We start from the raw sequence: 19,752 nt of genomic DNA, 5'->3' as shown, positions 1-19,752 counted from the left end.
AGAAAAGAAGGCGGTTGTAGAACACTGGAATCACTTCTTTACTTTCTTTTTTTATTTAATTTTTTGTTATTTTTATTTATTTTTGAGTCGTTTCCCTTGCAGCGATTTTGCAACCAAAGATGTCTTTGCAAAGTTTCTGAAACGATATGATTTTTCACTCGACTTCCAATTGGTTCGAGACAGATCAATAATATCGTCTTGTCATGTGCATTTCTTCAAAAACAAGAACAAAAATGCTTATGTTATGATACTTTCTTTTTTAAAGTTAAAGGAACTATTTATTATTATGCATTTCCTTTAGCAAGGATTTTTGTTGATCTTTCTCATTTATTCGTCAATTGTTTAATTTATCTCATTTATCAGTCATTTTATCAATATTTCAAACCTGGAATATCTTTGGACCGAATCGAATAAATTATACTTCCATTGCACTTTTATTTATATGCACTTTTGTACTTTTTATTAATTTGTTTACGCTTGCTCAATCAATCTTCGAAACTGAATTTTGAATATCATTTGTCATTTTTGAAATTAAGATTAATAAAAATGTAATGCTCGACATTGAAGGAGAATTTATCGAGGAAACTTTCGAACACACTTTATTTTCTGTTTGATTTTATTGAAATTTCATTTATATTCGTTTCAACATTTTACCTAAATTGCATTATTATTTTATGGCTATTTAAATTATCTGCTCTTTTTAATTTTTTTTATATAATAAGCATGTGCACAAAACCTCAGATGTCCTGCTGTGTTTGAAAAATAAGATAAGAATTCATTGTAACTATCAGAAAGGAGCTAGCTGAATTGTAAATATGGAAGAGAAGTCTTGGAAGAAGAACTTTGAAAAAGACTTAGGAATCTAACTTCTTGAGATTAATATTATAGGATCAATATTTTAGAATTCTGAATAAAAATTTGGTAATGAAATATCGTTAATTTTATATATTAAAAAAAGAAATGAAGCATTAGAAAAGTTTGCAAAACCTTAAATTGTGAAAACTTTTAAATTCACCTAAATATTATTTATTACTTTCAAAATCATTTAAATAATTGGCAATTTTCTTTTTTCTTTTTATTCAAATTATTTAAAAAGGTTTTATAAGATTATAAACTTTAAAGTCTCACCGTGGAAGTATCTCCCCCTCCTCTTTTCAATATAAGAGCAACTCAGAGAATGAAGAAGAAAAATGTGTGTAAAATAATAATTTATTATTAATTAATTTAGTGTCTTTTATAATTTTTCGACTGCTTGATAACATATCGTTACGTTTTAATAATATTACGTGTAATGTAATTTTATCTTATTTGAATATTTCTCGTCTTTTAATTGATTATTAAATTAAAGAAAATGTCGTTATAATTTTATGATTGAATTTCATTTTTTAATTGATCCTAATATTTTGAATTTAAACAATTGAAATGGGAATATATGCACGTGAAAATTACTTTTTGTGATTATGAAACATTTAAGATTGGTTGCAATTTCAGTCTTTCTTAAATGTTCAGAATTTAATCTCTGCATTCGATCTCGCCGGTTCAACGAAGTATTGAAAATGAAAAATTCAGAGTCGCATAGTCTTTGATAGTCCCACATCGTATCGCCATTTCGTTATTTAATGCATCGAAGGAACTCTGGAAAATAAAATAAATATCCATCAGACCAACACAAGAGAGAATGAGGCGCATGCGTTGTGTTTGACTCTTCTACAGTTTTCTTTTCCTGAGCCGGGAATTTGAGGACCTCTGGGAGCGGAAAAGACGGAGCCACGGCCTTTGGGGGGTAGCTTAAAGAGAAAGCGAGAGACAGGAGCAGAGACTGCGAAAGAGAGAGAGAGAAAGAGAAGTAAAAAAAGTTAGGGGCACGCGCCCTCGTGGCCAATGAGCGGCCGTCGTCGGCCTGATTGATGGCATTGCTCCGACGATAACACCTTTTGCCTCTCGCCCAAGGAGTCGGGGCCAAAAGGTGAGGAGGCAGGAGCCTGTCAGGGTTAATAGGCGTAGATTGATGGCTAGGATTTCTAGCAGGGCCCACTGGGCCCCCCTGCTCGATAGCCATCGTTGTCGATAAGGGGACACTAGTTCCTCTCTCTTTCTCCCTTTTCTCTCTCTCTCTCTGGTAGCAATCGAACATTAAATCCATCAGAAAATCTGGACGCTGTTGACAAGGATGGTGACGGACGAGGCCAGTATTGGGTGGCATTACGTCGCGAAGAAATGACAGCGACACTCTTATCATATGTCACGGGACAAGTGGCCAATGCTGGTGGTTGGAAGAAGCGAGAAGAGGAAGAGAGAGAGAGAAAGAAAAAAAAATTTCTTTCCTCACACCCTGTATCTTCTTCGGACTTTATACCTGGTTGTTTAAAGTTCCGCTGTGGTGTGGAGGGGAATGTGATAAACGAGAACGTATGGACATCAATGCGACCGGACGCAGCACGATTGCTTTCCAATAATGACACTCCGTATGCAGTTTACGCTAGGATGGCGATAAACTCCTGATTAAAGAAATCTGAACGTAGAATCGATAGGTTGCATTTGTTTTGGCCGCTGTGTTTAAGCAGATACCTAATAAATCAAATTCTCCTTTTCCAGTTCGTCTTTTGATTCATGAGTTGCTTGTACTGAGTCGATTGATCAAATAAAGTGTGAATGGAGAAATAAAGTGTATCTCTGTGTTTCACTTTGTTATGTTGAAATTTATTTAATATTTTGTTCTCCATTTTTTCCCCTTTTATCAAATGCAAAAAGTAATTTTTGAAAAATAATTCTATTAATTTTGCTGCCATATTTGCTATTGACTTGCATTCATGTTAAAAAGGATGTTTAGAGGTATAATACATCTATAAAGCGATAAAGAAATAAATATTCTGAGAAATGGGAGATTGCGCGAAGCTTTCTGAATTGCAAGCAAATGTCTCGAGTATTTTTGCATGTACAGACTAATATTATTTAAGTTTTAATTATTCTATGGATTTTGTGACAGCTTGTTGACAAACAATTAATTATGTTTGTATGTCATATTTTATCCCCATAAAATGAAGAAAGAAAAAAAAAAGGGAATGGATCTTGAAATATCTGTAAGAAATTGAAATAAACTACAATTAAAAATTTAAAGTCATATGCTTATTTTCTGTATATATGCACTGTAGAGGAAACTTTTATATACATCAAATCAACTGAAAGGCTTAGAATGCACGCCAATTTATTCCATGGGAATTTTTACTGTAATTAACTTTTACTGAACTATACAATACTGTAATTATTGTACTCTTAAGGATTTTTTTTGTGTGTGTGATAAGGTGGATAATACATACAGAAATTCTAGACATGCGCATAAAATTTGCAATTGAAACGAAATTCATTAAATTTAATGAAAAATTTTTATTTTAAAAACAATTTATTCCAAGATCTAATTATACTCAAAACTTTACAGGCTCCTGATGGAAATGCATAATCATGAACAAAAATATCAAGAATGTAAGAGTTAATTTAAATTCCCCCTGAAAAGAAAGTCACGAGTTGGAAAAATCCTGTTATTGCAGTGAAGTAATTTGCATCTCTGATGTAAAAATCTAAATATTTAATGCATGCATAATTTCCTCCTCAAGTAATAAAAAAAAAAAACTTGAGATGTCTAGAGATTATAACTGTAGTGTAGAGCCTACACGACAATTAATGTCTAGACTTCTTCTTGCTTTCTTTTTTGTTTTTCGCATCGATACGTTTCCTTTTGCGCAGCACTTTATTCATGGTTGAAATATCGAATCTTAATTTGAACTCACTCTATTCCCAGACACGTTTCGTGTATTCATAAAAAAAAAACAAGAAAATGTTGGACGCGGGCATAATGAACGTCTGGACTTCTGATTAGCATGTGGAGGAATGTCCTTGTAGGCAACCATTGCATGCAAATGAATCCGCCAGTGAATTACATCATCGCTGTCCACAAATCCTTTTCGATGACATCTCCTTTATTTCCCGAGGGAGTCCTCCGTCTTTCTCGTCTGCGTGTTTTCATTCTTTTCTTTGCTGTCTCTCTCCCTCTCTCTCTCGCTTTTGCGGCCGCAATCGAAACTTTGGGATTCGCTGGTTGTGGTCTTTTTAAAAGACGATCAAAACCTTAGCCCGGAGGGTTTCTTTTGATCTGCCACGGCTTAGTCATGGTGCGAAAGTTTCCGTTGTTTTAAAAATGTAAGTTCTTGTTGCTCTAAAACGATTTATTGGTCGGAAAGAGAGAGAGAGAGTCACCGCGTTTGTACCTCGGGAATGAACTCTTTTATCGATCACTCGACTCCACGAGAGTTCACTCTCTCTCCCTCTCGACACTTTGAAATTAAAGGCACGTTTTCGAAAAATCTTGTTTTCGTGTGAAGTTTGTCCGTTGTAAAACTTAGAGCCGTCTTCCGAGGCGGTGGGGGCACTCGCTACAAAATAAAATAGTTGTAGGGGACAGCAGAGATTCGGGTTATTATCGTCAATCGGGCTAACTTAAGTATTTTTTGAAAGCTGTGCCGCCACGGTTTGTCAACCGTTTTGAACTCGTCCTTTTTTTTATATATTTATTTATTTATTTTGCTGATACTCACACCAGTTGCCTAAAAGCAGATTTCATTTGTTTATAAAATTTGAATAGAAAAACCTGAATTCTTTTAAATTTATGAAATAATAACGTGATATATTAAAGTATGTATGTAATTACGTTCGGGAGGAATTTTTTGAAAAACGTTCGAAATTAGTTTTTTTTCTATTATTATTATTATTTGCATAAAAAGATTGAAAAAACATGTATGAAATTAAAATATACCATTTAAATGACAGAAATTTTTAAAAAATTTGGAAAAGGGCCCTTTTTATAGCCAAAATGAGTTTAAAGCAAAATTCTTCTAATATAGAGGTTTATCAAATGATTTGCTAAAATTTTTGCAGATATCTTAAGAAATATATTATCTCGTTTCTGAACTAAAAAAATAAACTGTATTTCTATCCATTCTTTAAATATTGGGGCTCGACTGACAATTAACATGAAATTAAAAAAAAATCCCATTGTGAAGCACTAAAACAACTATGGAATATTTTTAAATGAATAGATTACTTATTCTCTAGTTCAGGAACTGCATAACATATTGAGAAATTATTGTATAAAATTTGAACAAAAAAAATGCATTACATTTTAATTTCTGATGTTTTTTGTAAGAACATTCTATCATATTCTATATTTGAGAAAACAGCATCTAAAAATGTAAAATAGAATTAAATCGCATGTAGATGCAAGTATAAAAATCAGTGTAGCTTCCCAAAAAATAGACTGGGAAACTAAATTCTAGCGGTTTTATAAAGAATCCTATTCAAACGTTAAGAATATTAAATAAAAAGATTCATAATTTCGCAAAAAAAGAAGAAAAAAATCGACTTTTCAAAGTAGTCACTTACCTTAATAGTAGTTTCTCATATTAGTATTCGGTTTAGAAAAATTTGTGGTATGAAATAGTTCTCACGTTCATTTGAAAAAAATGTTTGTATCTTTTTATAGTTGTGCCAAATTAATTTTCCAATACTGATTATTTAATTATCAGATCTTATCCTTTTTTAAATGTCAAAGTACTTATTATTATAGAGATGTTCAAATAAATGAAAATAATTCAAATACAAAAGTATCTTTAGAACTTGAATAAGTATATTTTAATCAAATTGCTGTCATGTTATTGTTTCTCGTTTAATTAAATATTAAAATAATGTTAATATTGCAGATTTATTTATTCTGATGCAATTATCCCTGTTTTGTTCATTGTATTTTTATCTGGTTTTATTTTTATTTGAAGTGATCCCAGTTTGTTAATCTGTTTATTTCAAACAGCATTTTCCAGAAACTTTACATTTTAATAGTTGCGCCATGGTCCAAATGAAGAGTCTGTTTGCGAAAAATTCTTTAAGACTCTGTATTTATTTAAATAAAAGCTTTATCTTAATAATCATTGAAAGTATGGTGTGTCTCTATTTTAAAAGTTTTCTGAATTCTTCTAATAGAGAAGTGAATGTTTTCGATATATGAAATTTAATCCCGAAAAAAAAATTAAATTAATGAGATTGAATTTTATTTAGACTTCTTAATAAAGCAATTTTAAACGTTTTTAGTTTAGGATTTTTTTTTTTAAGTTATGCGATATTTAAATATCATATTTTGAAAAGGGCAATTTTATCATATATATTTGTTTCAATGTTTCGAAATTTTTTTTACAAACTTTCATTTTATGTTTTTACAAACACCGCAGATTGCCGTTAAACTTTCTTTGATATTTGATAAGAAGAAGTGTTTTGTAACTGTGCAGCCTACTTGTCAAATTCCTTGATGTTTCTTTTTGTTTAAATATGTGTCTTTTCGAAGTGTGAAAGAAAGAAAATTCTTTATTCATGCTAATATATGGGTAAATTTTCCTCCTCTCTTACCAAACGCATGCTTTTAAAAAAAAAAATTTAAATTTTAAAATTTCGAATGCAAAATTAAATATATATGCCAGTAGTTCATCGATTATGTTAATTATATTTACAAAATATTGATTGTGTTTAATTATATTTGCATCTTTTAAGCATAACTCCGTTTTCCTGATTCTTTAAACAAAGTATTTTTAAGCATCAAATTGTGATGAACATTTAAGTTGTTTTATTTTATAGCCTTGCAGTTGTGCTTATTGATACTTGAACCATACAAATGAGTCAAATCCCATAGCTTCACAATGCTCTTAAACACGTGACTGCCTTTGAAATTTACCTTCTTATTGCGCGGTATAACTTCACTTTCTGATTTTTCATATAAACTACTCAGATAATAAATAAAATCTTTTAAGTTTGCAACTATGGAACAAAAGCACAAGAGTAAATATATGTCGAAATAATGAGAAAAATTTTGAATTTCATTGAAACAATGAAATGTATTGTTGAAATTTAGACAAAAATATTTTTAAAAAATTGCCGTAATTTATTGTGCGTCAATTAAATTGATATACTTTTAAAAAAACTTTAAATGACAGCATGTAAAATTTTTTTGGAAATTATCGCGAAAAGCGCTAAAATTTCCCTTCATTTTTTATTAACAAATTCTAATTTCAGAAAGCTTCATTCCTAAGCGTATATTCCCTCCCTCGAAAATACATTTGTATTGAATTTTGTATCTCTGGTGAAACAGTCTAGTCTTCAGAGCGCCAATAGACACAGATTTTTCATTACTGTTAATAGAAATAAAGTGAAATGAAATACATTCTTTGTTATTAAGAGATTAATTGTATAGAGCGCAATATTCACTGAAATCAATATTTACTTAAAATATTTCATTTATGCTGCAGATGTAATTTCATTTTCAAGCTGTGTATTCATATGATTAAAATGGATTTAGGAAGCTCACTCAGTTACTCCAATAAATTACAAACAGAATATCATCGGACCCTATCTCTCACGCATTCTCTACAATTTATTTCTTCAAGTAAGCTGGAGCAGCGACATTCACACATTATTTTATTTCTATCCAACAGGTAGAATGGCTGCAGACTCGGATATGTATGGACCGAAAATATTTCAGCCCCTTTTTCTTTTATAAATAAAATATTTCGGTTATTTCTCTCCCTATTTTTTCCTCCTATTTGTTCCCCGTTCGTCCCATTTTATAAACCTTGTCATTCTTCGTCCACTATTAATTCTGCGGAGGAGAGGAATTTGCAACGTCAGCGTGCCTTTCATTTCCATTGATTGAATGCATGTGCTGCTGCCGCACTGCAATATATTTATATACATCCCGATATATATATCGAGGTAAAGGTATCTGAAATATAAACTGGAGGTCTAAGTTCATAATTTATGGTGTTTACTATTCGAAACTTTGTATCACCCGAATTCACGTGGTAACGGGACTTCCATTTTTCAATCGAGCGCAGTAGTTTCAAGAAAATAGATTTCCGAACTGTTGGGTTATTTATTTCCCTGTATATATGGATTGGGACAAAATGAGGAATTGACCTCTGCGTCTGCCGATAACATTTTGCGTTTGACCAATGGGGATTAGTCGGGGCTGGAAATTTTTCAGCTGGGGTAATGCATTTTTCAATGGGCATTAGGCTTTGATATTTTTTTAATTAAAAACTATTTCAGATAATCTATAAAAAAGAGAGATATGTACTTAAAATGCAGATCCTTTAAAAAATTAGTCACAGTTACAAGTTTATTTGGCTTCCATTATTTTACGTTTTAAATTGATATTTGTTGGATATGATCGTGTCTTCATTCAACGTATTTTTTATATTGTGGAAATATGATTGATACTTTGTCAGATACTAAGTGAAATGCAATATTTTTGCGTGTTTTTTGATTAAAATTGATAAGATTTGCTCTTAAATTTGAATACTAAATACTGATTAATACTGATATTTTTCTACTGCTATTATCTACTGATTATTTTAATACTGATATTATACTGATATTTTTCATATATATTTGAAAATAAAAGACTTATCCAATAAAAATAATGAACATAATTTTTACCGCAAGAAACATTTCTAAATCATATTAACATTTCTTATTTGAAAACTATACTGTATAACAACTGTAATGGTTTGTTGGAGGTAATTTCTCTGTGAAGTCACAATTCTCGTTATACGCTTCAGTGATTGGGATCATTAAAAATAAAGTTCATGTGATTTTTATCATTGAAAATTATTCAAATTATATTTTAAAGGATTCCAGTTTTTTAGTACAAAAATATTCTTTTACTTTTTATTCAGTAAGTGGAATTAGTAAAAAAAAAAAAAAAAAAAAAAAAATTATGTACTTGCTCATAATTCAGCTGAAATAAAATTATCATATGGAGATTATACATTTATATTATATTAAAAATGCTATTTAACAATTATTTCAAACAATTAGTAAAAATTTAGCTATATGGAAAAACATGACTGTGAATCGCATTCATTTTGCAAATCTAATTTGGAAATTTCAAAATGAATGAAGCATAGCAAGACACATGCTTCTGCTCTAATATTGCTTAATTACTATAATTTTATCTTCTCTTACCTAATCCATCAAGACAACTGACATTTATTGCATTACAATAAAACTTAATTTGTGTATTGTATATATTTGCTAAGACATTTCTTGCTATATTTAATGCCGAGCAAAATCTTAATTACTTTTAATTGAACCGAATGAGTTTATTTAACGTTAGTAACATTTTGTGAGGATTTCTTCGAGATATGTAAAATTTTTCATCAGATCTTCTTGCGTGGCATCTATTATTTATTAATATGTAAAAAATGATGCAAACTTCAACAGAAAACCGAAGTATAGAGAAGTATTGGTGCTTATTTCTATGGAAAGAATTCAGAAACGCGTTGGGAGTGGAGTGCATAAAAAGTGACTGACCAATGATTTTCGAAAGAGAGTGGGGTGTGGAAGTCAAAAGTAAAAACATCCAGAATATGGCACCCTCTTAAGGCCCGGAATAAAATTCAGGTTGGCCAGGCGTGCTCCGTTGAACCTGTCGAGGGCCGGAAAAAGTGATGGAATATGTGGAGTTTATAACGAACTCTGTTGAAAACGGGTTTACATCTGCAGTGAAATGGCGCTTAAGAGTTCATGAGCTTCCACAGTGGTGGCGCGTGAGTTTTGGCAAAGATGGATGGCTACTTTCAAAATGGGCAGCCAGGGATTGGGTCGCAAATAGAATATACATTTTGCCTCGCTCTTTTTCTTGGTTTTCTTCTTATGCTCATGCGGTGTGAATGTTTAATAGCATCGCTACTGTCTAGTTTTATAACTTTCTCGGAATTTGAAAGGAGACTTTGTTAAAGCTGAAGGAATGGAATGGATGGCCTCTGGGTTTGCATTGTTTTTAGGCCTTTATGCTGACGTTGAAAGCAACTGCCCATCTGAGAGTGTAGCAATTGTAAATCGATTTGTATGCGTTTTCGTTATGAATATGTTTTCTCGATATTTTAATGCTACGTAGTATTTATGGTATAAAATAATTTCTATGCAAAATGTAACTTATGAATTATCCTTTATTTTTATTACGTTGTTTAGTTGATTTTTTATTTGAATTTAATTAATTTCATAAGACATGCCAATTCACTATATTTTTACTTCATATAATAAGTATTTTTTTAAATTTATATTTTTAGACAAAAGCTTAAATTGTTTATATTCTGTTAAATTTTCAACGTATTATTAATTTCATTTGCTGTTGTATTTCCATGTAAAATATCCTTAGTAATTCAAATTTGAATATCTTCTTTTTAAAAATATTGAGACCTATTTTTAAATGCTGAGATTCATTAAAAAAATTTTCAATCAAACTAAATTTTAAAGAATAAGAAGTAAAGGGAAATTTAGTGCTATCCATAAACATATTGATTTCTGTTATTATTTTTCTTACAGTGGTTTCTAAATCTAAGGGAACTGCAGATTTTGCTGTAAAGAAACCTCTTTTGCTGTAAATTCATAATGTTAATCGTTTAATAAAATAATCGTTAATGTAAAAAAAGCAAATATATTAATAGTTAAAAGCGAGGTTTATTATTCTGACTATTTTTTGTTTTTACTAATATTTTTTAGAATATGGTCTTTCCTGAATTTTAAATGATCTGCTGTCAATTTGATATTTCAAAAAGTATGATTTGCAAATACTAAATGAATACAAATGCAAATTTGGCTTTATATTCATACTTATGGCTTATTTCCTTCTCTATTTTCTCATTAATCCTTTTTCGCATTTTTGCTCTAAAATTAATTTATATTTCCTTTTCAACATGTTTCCTTTGTTTTCAGACTTTCTATTTAAAAAAAAAAAATCCAAAACTGACATTTCATCCATTTGATTATCCGATATCTTCTTTAAAATTCTATATTAGACTTGTAATTTCCTAATGCTTTTTGTTCAGTTTCATTAATAGTTAGTTAGTTGCAATTAGAGTAAAAGGAAAATTAAAATTTATTCATAATTGCTACTCTAAAAACTTATTTTAATTATTTTGTACTTAGAATATTTGTTCATTAAGATTGTTCAATTCTGATTGTTGTTTGTTAGTGAGTGAATTTTGGATTATTTCCATAATCAGCTAAATCGCTGAAGTGATTATATTTCTTTACTTTTTCTGGAACATCAGACAGTTTCTTTAATGTCAGGAGAGAAAATGTGGATTTTTGTGACACTTTTTTTGTTTACTATTTATATCTGCATTACTGATTCAAATAAAAAAAATCTGATCACAAAAAAAAAAAAAAAGCTCCATATAAGAAAAGTCGAGAAAAGAATTAAATTTTTAAAGTTTTTTAATTTTTTCTCAATATAAAAATACATCATTCCAATTGAATCGAAAATTTCGGAATTAAATATGTGTAAATAAAACTAAGAATTTTGTAAGATTAATAATACTTTTCAAAATGAAGATATAAAAATAAACACGAAAACCGTTTACTGGGAAATATGTAAAAATATTTCCAAAAACTGAGTATGTCCCCTTTAGTACATTTTCGGGGGATTTAATACTAATTTTGTACACTTGGGCGGACGCTACCGTAAGCGATGGCAGGGTTAGGAAAAGAGAAAAGGGTTATTTGTGTTTCAACAATGCCAGTTAATTAACAGATCATGTTTTCTGGCGAGAGAGGAGGATCGTAACTCAATCAACTCGGGCAATGCTATCGGGGGAAAAGAGAAGTTTCTTCGGCCACTGGAACAGAGAGCAGTCGGGTCAGATCCAACTTAATGACATCGTGTCTTAATCTGGAGGACCTCATCAGCGATTCGTCGGAGCTGGGTGTTTGTTGGCTTTGCAATTTTCTCCGGAGGCTTCGGAATTTGTTCAAATTTTCATGATTTTGCCTCTGTCTTGTCCCTTGTTTCTTCTAAGCCTGCTCGTCTCTGGTAACTCAGTTAACTGCCGTAAATTAGCATGCATACCTTATTATCCAGGTGATGATAAAAGCAAGCCGTTTACGAGAACAAAATGAAAAACATAAAAGTATCATTGTCATGCATAATGATTTCAATTTTCAACTGTTTTTGATTTGTGAATCATATTTTAAAAGAAATTTTAGGACACAGAATGCGAATTTTTCTTTGAATTACTTAAATTTATTTGAACTTGCTGTTAAAAGCAATCATCTTTTAAATACGAAAAAATAATTGCTTCTATTAATTTCTATACAAAAATATATCTTGCATGTTTTAAGCGACTTTAATTTTTGCGAAAAAATTTTTGTGATTCGCTAGCTAGAATTTATGCCCTTTTTTTTTTTTTTTTTTTTTTTTTTCCATTCCCTAGCAAATGAAAATGATCGTTGAGATTTTTTCCGTCAATTACAGAGAGTTGTATTAAAATAATATTTAAATTTACATTAGATAGTTTTTATTGTATTTTATTTATTTATTTATTTTGTTTGCATTTTGTAGTTTATTAGACTGCATATCTGAGTCAGAAATTCAATAGCTTATCGTAGTACAGCATGAATGGTTTCGAACATTCCTAAAATTAAAAAAAAAAAAATGAATACTTTCTGTGAAAAATTAAAAATATTAAATTCCTCGCTCTCTTTCTCTCTTTATTCATTTAGTTCTGCCAAATCATCTCATTCTTGTTCTTGGACAAAAGATGGCAATCTAAATCGATAATTTTTTTTCACTTCCAATCGTAGTGCATATGTACATCGCCATCTAGAGCGATAATAATGAAAGAAGGCAATATTTATACCCTCTGCAGCCACAAATCAGACGAAATATCCTTTCCCATGTCCTGTCTGCTTGACCATCCGTTCCTCTCTCTCTCCCTCCGTCCATTCCTCTGTATTTTTAACCCTGCCGTCGACGGGTCGTCTCGCCGTGAATGACAAATATTTGACGGCGCAAATCGGTTTTCGAGTCCCGACATTTACTAATCGTAATCCGGGCGCAAATTACCGGTTTCGAGCATTCTGGCCCGGAACGAATACGACCGGATTTTGATATATGGTTTGAGTATCCCACCCCTTCAACCGTGCGTCCTCGTAGCCCCCCTTTTATACCCCTGTTCGACCAATACATGTCTCAAATGGCCCTGCTTTGTCTTTTGCCCCTTACCCGAGACTGTCACTGTTCTACCTACTTATATATATATATGTATCTCCCAGTTTTGTTTCTTCTTTCTTCTGCTACGTGCCCCTCCTGTAATCAACCTTCCATGGGATCCATGTGTCACACTTTTTTCTCCTTTAAAAAAAATCTAGTCCTTCGAACTAGCATGGAGGTTCCTTGAACAGACTCATACTGTTCTTCTGGTATAAAAACTAAATCAATAGTTTAAATGTAGGATTTGGAGTAACAGTTTTAGTGTAGTAGATATGATTTTTTCTGTGTGAACACTGTGCTTAATTTTTTTGCTGCAAGTATTTTAAATGATTGTCAAAGTGTTTAAAAGTTTGTTGAAGAAAGCGAATACCGTCAAAATAAAACTGCGCCTTTTAATATAGTTTTTTTGGAAAAATTTTGAATTTACCGGCACACTCGACGCGCTCTGAGTTTTCTGATTTGATGACGATTCAGGAGCTACGAGTACTTATTTACTTCATGGAATCTCTAGGTTCAAGAAGCTTATGACACGATAAGACCGATACCTAAAATGTAATCGTAATTACTGAGTTGTACATTCCTCACTAGAGTCCGTTACAATAAAATAATCTTTCATTATTCTAACTCTTTTCCCACATTAGGCGATACTTTATCAATTTCTTTTTCTATTCTGATATCAAATATGATTATTCGTTGTATGATACATTGAAATGAAAGAAATATAATTAATCTTACTTTTCTATTGGAATTGCTTTACAAACAGTAATATACTTTTGTTAATATTAACAGCAGATAATAATTATATTCATTTATCGTCGAATACGTTTCCTTTTTTGTTTCTTGAGGCTTTTCTTATCCAATAAAGATACGAGTTTCGAATTAATGTATGTTTACACATTTTGACAAAAGAATCAAATCGTACCATTTTTGTGTAAGCAGTTTAAACATTCTAATTTTAAATTAAATGCTATCAGTAGTGGTTATCTTCAGTTACTTTGTTTTTAGAGTAAATGAGAAATTCATTCATGAGCCTATGCAAACAGTTTGATTTCAGATTGCAAAATTTTATTTTATGGGAAACTATTTCATTTTTGTTAATGTTTTAGGCCTAAAATATCTTTATTATTGTATGAGAATATTGTTTGTCAAATTTGCCAAAACATTGGGTTGATGCAAAATGCTCGTATAGATTAATTGCTACTGTTCTCAAATTGTTATATGATAAAGGTGATTGTTGTATGTTGTCACCAAAAGGCCGTATGTCAATACTGTTTGTAGCTGTTACATTCAAAATTTTGTTGTTTTGCTGATTGAGTTTTTGATATAACAGTGATGATATATAAAATTGCCTGTTTATCCTCATGAAACGCAGCCCTTCCTGAACTTTCGGATGGTCATGCTCGTGCAAGTTTGTCATTTTGATTTCACGCGAATTATCCATCGATTTATGTGATATTGTGTGGAATTCGTTTATTCTTGTTATTGAATTGAAATTAAACTTGGTCGCACAATGCGTTCTCATCAGGTGATTCTTATCGGGATTGAAAAGGTAAACGCACTTGGGTATCTAGTCTCTCTGTGTGTATGGGAAAACTAACACTTTCTCAAATCACATCTTCCAATGTGAGCACTTAAAGAGAATCGAGTGTGAAATTGTCATCTGCCCCTTTTTCTCCCTCTCTTTATCTGAGTTTGCACGCGAACGCGCACACAGAAACGGGACGTTTCGCTTCACTTGGACATGGCCGCTTGGATTGCAACACATCTGAACAAAAGGAAACAAATACTCGGAATTAACGAGACGTTGAGAAAAATGTGCGAATGCCGGCGAGGGAACTGACCCACACACAGGGAGGTGGAGGTTCGTTACTATACAGTGGACTCGAGCGCCATTTATGCTGTGAAGCTACCCGTGATCGTTTGCTGGGCCCCTCGCGCTCATCATCATCACCACGATGGCCGCTTGTGTTTCTGTGTCGTTGACCCTCTTTGTAACCTCAATCTAGGTCATTGCTACATCCGTTTCTCTCTCGCAATTCTCTCCTTTCCATCCCTCCCCTGGTGCTATCCTCGCTCCCCCATCTCTGGTCATCCAGTGGACCCTGATCTTGAACTGAAAAGTGTGTTCTTGCCTTCAGTCCCAATCCTTATATCTGCTTTAAGCAATTTAAATGCGTAGGTAGAAGTATCGAAAGAAGTGTTGCAATAGACTAAGTTGTTGGGCTTAGCTTAGCTTTGTTTTTATCTTTACTCTGTAGAATGAGGTGGTGTGGAGGAAAAGGAAGTTTGTGACTTTATTGATATTGTTAGTTTACAAAATGTACGAAATATACTTCTGTTTAAAATGTTCACTGTTTTATAATTAAAATAAATTTGAAAGTGCTTATCCTTTTTTTATGAATATAAATTAATTAATATTAAAAGAAAAAAAACATGTTAAAAATTAAAATATAGTTATGAAGATTGTGTGTTTCTATGAGTGTTTTTTTAAACTAATTTTATTTCTACACGATATTGCTTTTTTTTTTCTGTGACAACACCATGGTCTCTATTTTATCCATGCAATAAAATAAATTAAACTGAATATCTTCATGAGTGGATATGTTTAAGAAATGCATTTCAGATACTCCAAGAGTTTGGGTTGGGTTTGACTAAAATAATTTATTTTTCATATTAACCTTTCCCACATCGATACAATGATGCTTACTTTGTATCTTTTTTTTTTTTTTTTACTTTATAAAACTCATTTTTAATAATTAAATAATTAATAAATGAAAAGTTATTTATTATATTTAAGCTTTCGTAATTTGTAGGGAAGTTTTAATGAAGAAATTCCAATTAAATAATTATATTTTTATTCTTTTAATTTCAAAATTAGTTCCTAAATTTTTTCCCATACTCATTTGTCTTGTTTACAAAGCTTTATACTATTGAAGTTGAAAAAAAAAATTAATATAAGTGCATTAATTGAAAAAAACTTTTCATTAATAAGTAATTTTATATTAAATGTGTTTTTTGTAAGTTGCATCATAACATATTTACTTAATTTTAAAGAGAAATTGCATACTCGCTTAATAGTGAGTTTCATATATGAGTATGTCAATAAATTGTCTTGTGAAACGGTTTGAAAATTTATGTATGATCTTCTAATTTTGAAATATCCGATGGGTTATAAAATTAAAGTGATTCATAATTTGCGACCTTTTGTTAAATTATTAAAAAAAAATTTCTATTATTCAAGTCTTGACCATTATTTTCGTTTGTATATCTATTTGATTTCATTATTTGCCAGCATTTTATTTTACGCTATTTATAACAATTCTAAGCATTTTTTCAAAATATCTGAATTCCTCTGGCGCATGTGTAGTATCATTTGTTTGTCAAAACTTTCTATCAATTAACTATTTTTTTCATTAATTTCCCATCAATCCTGCATATAATTGTTCTCTCTATTCACGAAATTCAAAATATCGCACGTCTTTTGAAACATAATATGAACGTACAATTTTTTGTAAATTGCTAATTTAATAATTTTAAAAAATTTTTGTGATGGACGCTCATTTTTACCAACTTTTATACCAATTCTTGAGAAACCTTTTATTTGTTAAAAATATTATTCAGAAGAAATAAAATGCTAAGTGAAAATAAAAGGCGGTGAAATCTCATTATGCATTTCCTTTGCTTCCATGCTTAAATTTTTTTAAATAAAAAATAAAACACCATTTGTCATTCAAAATCAAAAACTTGGTATGTCTCAGTCCATACAGCGTATTCATATGCATGTATTTTTCTTTTACTGGAATTCTCAATGGATGTAAAATACGCCTTCTGAAAATCTTTTATTCCTCTCTTTTTGATGCCATTTCTTTTTATTATTATTATTACATTTTTTCTTCTTAAAATTGTTTCTTTTCTCTCTCTTTCACTTGTCGAAGGTCCCAGGGAGCGTTTCTGTGACCTCCCCCCCCCATCCCTCCTCCTCCATCATCCAGGGGATGGTGTGAAGAGTAACAGAATATCTCTTGTGTCCGGAGGATGGAGAGAAGAGACGAAAGAAAAAGAGACAGACCAGTGGCTGTCATCCGTAACTGTAGTCACGGAATGGGCGAGCTTTAAATTTCACGAATATCGACAGGCTTTTCCTGCGTCCTCTGTTACCCCCCCCCCCTTCTCATCCCGAACTGACCAGATCGGCGATCGATTCTTTTAGCGTATTTTTTTCCTCCCCTCCGGTTTCATCCTTCTTGTCCTCGTAGCGAAGTCAGCGTCCCCTGGTGATCGCAAAACGCACCCTAATTTGTGTTCTTGCTCTACAACTCTGCCCTGTAACAAAGTAACGGCGTTTCGAGCGTTTATATTTCACTATCGATTTGCGCCGTACAGAATTTGCTACTGTAGAGTAACCATATAGAGTAAGCAGAATGTAATGTAATTAAACGCTGACATATGAACATTAATCAATAAGCATAAGTTTTAATTTCTGTAATTTCATTGTTGCAAAAATTTAATTATTATTATTATTATTTTTTTTTTTCATTTAGACAAAAATTGGCAAATTTATTTGTTTAACCGTTTTTGATGAATAAAAGTTTATTAAATATTTAATCTTTAGATTTTATAGATTTAAAATATTTTTTTAAAAAAATATGTTTATGTTGAATTTTAACAATGTCTCCGTTTCATTGCTGGTAAACATTTCGTTTTATTTATTTATATAATATATATATTGATAAAGGTTAAGAAATGAATTTGTAGTTTCAAGGTGCAAGCACATTTTTTTTAAGCTATTGCTTTTTTTTTATATAATGAATAGACTCTGCGAAATTCTTATTTTATTCTAATTTCTTCCGCTTTTATCGAAGTTTACAGCGGTCTAGATTTTTTTTTTTTTAATTCATCTTGTGTTAAGTGATCTTTGATGCTACTAAAAATTTTTTTTTCCTTTTTGGATTTAATTTTCCTTAAGCATTTAAATTGGCGTATTAAGTAGTTCTCAAATTTCTATTTTTATGTTATTGATATATTTTTAAATGAACTATTTTGTGCATTATAAAGCATTTATTAAATACTTTAAAGAAGAATAAATTTCAGTTACAAATGTTTTGGATATTAAAAAATTATAATACATTGAAATAGAGAGTGTTTAGATATTTATTTCTGAAAGAGAGCTGATATATAAAAATGGATTTTAACTTTTTTTAGAATTAAAAAAAAAATTCTGCTTGAGAAAAAATGCATTGCCAATCATACTGAAATACATGTATCGACAAAAAAATTATTGACTGATGTAAAATAATTTTATTCGTAAAATGCGTGCAGTTTACTTTTGGGTTGCAGCTTTTTATTATGATAAAAAAAATTAATGAAGCGTTTAATAAAATTTGAAGTTAAAAAGCGGTTCACACCTCTGATACAAATCCCTCCTCAACGAAGCAGCGTGTATTCCTGGTGGCAAGAAAATGAAGGCATCTTTCGCTTTGTGTGTCTGATTGATTGATTGAAGGCAGGATGGAGCGAGAGAGAATCTATTTATGTATGGAGACGCACCGCGAGAGAGGAGGAGGAGAAGGAAGGAAGGAAAGAAAAGAGTGGGAAAAAAGGAATGTTTTCTTGCCCAAGTGGTCGGAGGGCGCTGCAGTCGGCACCACTGCCAGAGGAGGGTGGCGGCACGAGCTAGAAGCCGTGTGGCGCTCAATCGGTTCGCACGCGTACCGACGTCATGCCACCGCCGGCACCACAACAGTGTATGACGCGGTGAGATGTGAGACTGACGCGGACTTTATTTTTAAAACCACTTCGCTCCTCCGAACCTACCTCAGTAACGGTTGCCTTAAACATACGTCGCCAGAAATAAAAGAAAAGAGAGAGTAAGCGCTTTTTGACGACTGGCTGAATTTTTCTGCCTCGGTATTGTTTTTCCCTCGCTCCATCGGTTTTGCAAAGGAACTTTTCAACTCCCCCTCCGGGACTGCTTTTTTCTTCTTGGACGGACTATCATTTTTTTTTCTCTACCTCCGGTGCGTTGTTTTTCTTGCCATGCCGCTAGGCAATTGCTGGCCGGCCGCTGAAGTGCCGCACGGCTGACTGAAGAACGGCGGCGGTCAAACCGAGATGGATGCCGTCAATGTGCACCCTTTTTTCCCGCTCCTGTGGGCAAGCAAGTTCGGACCACGACTGCCCTGGCCGGTCGGCAACAGGGGCGCCAACGGAACGGCAAGCAGCGATGAAAAACACGACCACACAGGTGAGTGACCCTCCCCTCTTTTGTTTATCCCGCCTCTAGCTGTTGATTGTGTTAGCAACTTGTCGGATAAAAATAACGAGTGGCCTCGTGTGCTGTTCAAATCAGTGAATACACAATTACTGCTCCTTCGTAATTTCTTTACTATTTACACCTGCTATCACTCTAAGATTCTAAATATCTTTGATTATTTTAAACTGTCTGTGATGGTAAACAGTGTGCTGCGCTAAATAAAAGCATTCTTGAAATGATTCACTTGCAAATGCTCTATAGAAATTAATAATAAATTATCTTCTAATTAAAATCCGAGTAAATGATGCAACTCATTACATGATTCATTTCATATCTAAAACTAAGTCTAATATAACTAGTTTGCAAGATAAAAGAAATAAAAGCAATGAGTTGATATTTATCTATTAAATAA

General features: G+C 31.8%; 1 protein-coding gene across 13 annotated transcripts in view; it reads left to right on the top strand.

Annotated features, from left to right (window-relative positions):
- Positions 1-19,752, top strand: part of LOC129969690 (POU domain, class 2, transcription factor 3-like) — a 598,164-nt gene that overhangs the window by 457,131 nt on the left and 121,281 nt on the right. Inside the window, exon 1 of one of the 13 annotated variants that reach the window (XM_056084371.1) lies at positions 18,738-19,331. The exons of the other annotated variants lie outside the window; for them this stretch is intronic. Coding sequence (XP_055940346.1) covers positions 19,199-19,331 — 133 coding nt within the window. The 5' untranslated portion in view covers positions 18,738-19,198. Of the gene's footprint in view, positions 1-18,737; positions 19,332-19,752 lie in introns of those variants that run through there. 13 annotated transcript variants of the gene reach the window in all.

This window comes from Argiope bruennichi, chromosome 5 (genome assembly GCF_947563725.1).
Source record: "Argiope bruennichi chromosome 5, qqArgBrue1.1, whole genome shotgun sequence".
In the NCBI taxonomy this organism is placed as follows: Eukaryota; Metazoa; Arthropoda; class Arachnida; order Araneae; family Araneidae; genus Argiope; species Argiope bruennichi.
The sequence above is the reverse complement of the archived record's forward strand: the minus strand, read 5'-3'. Positions and strand labels throughout refer to the sequence as shown.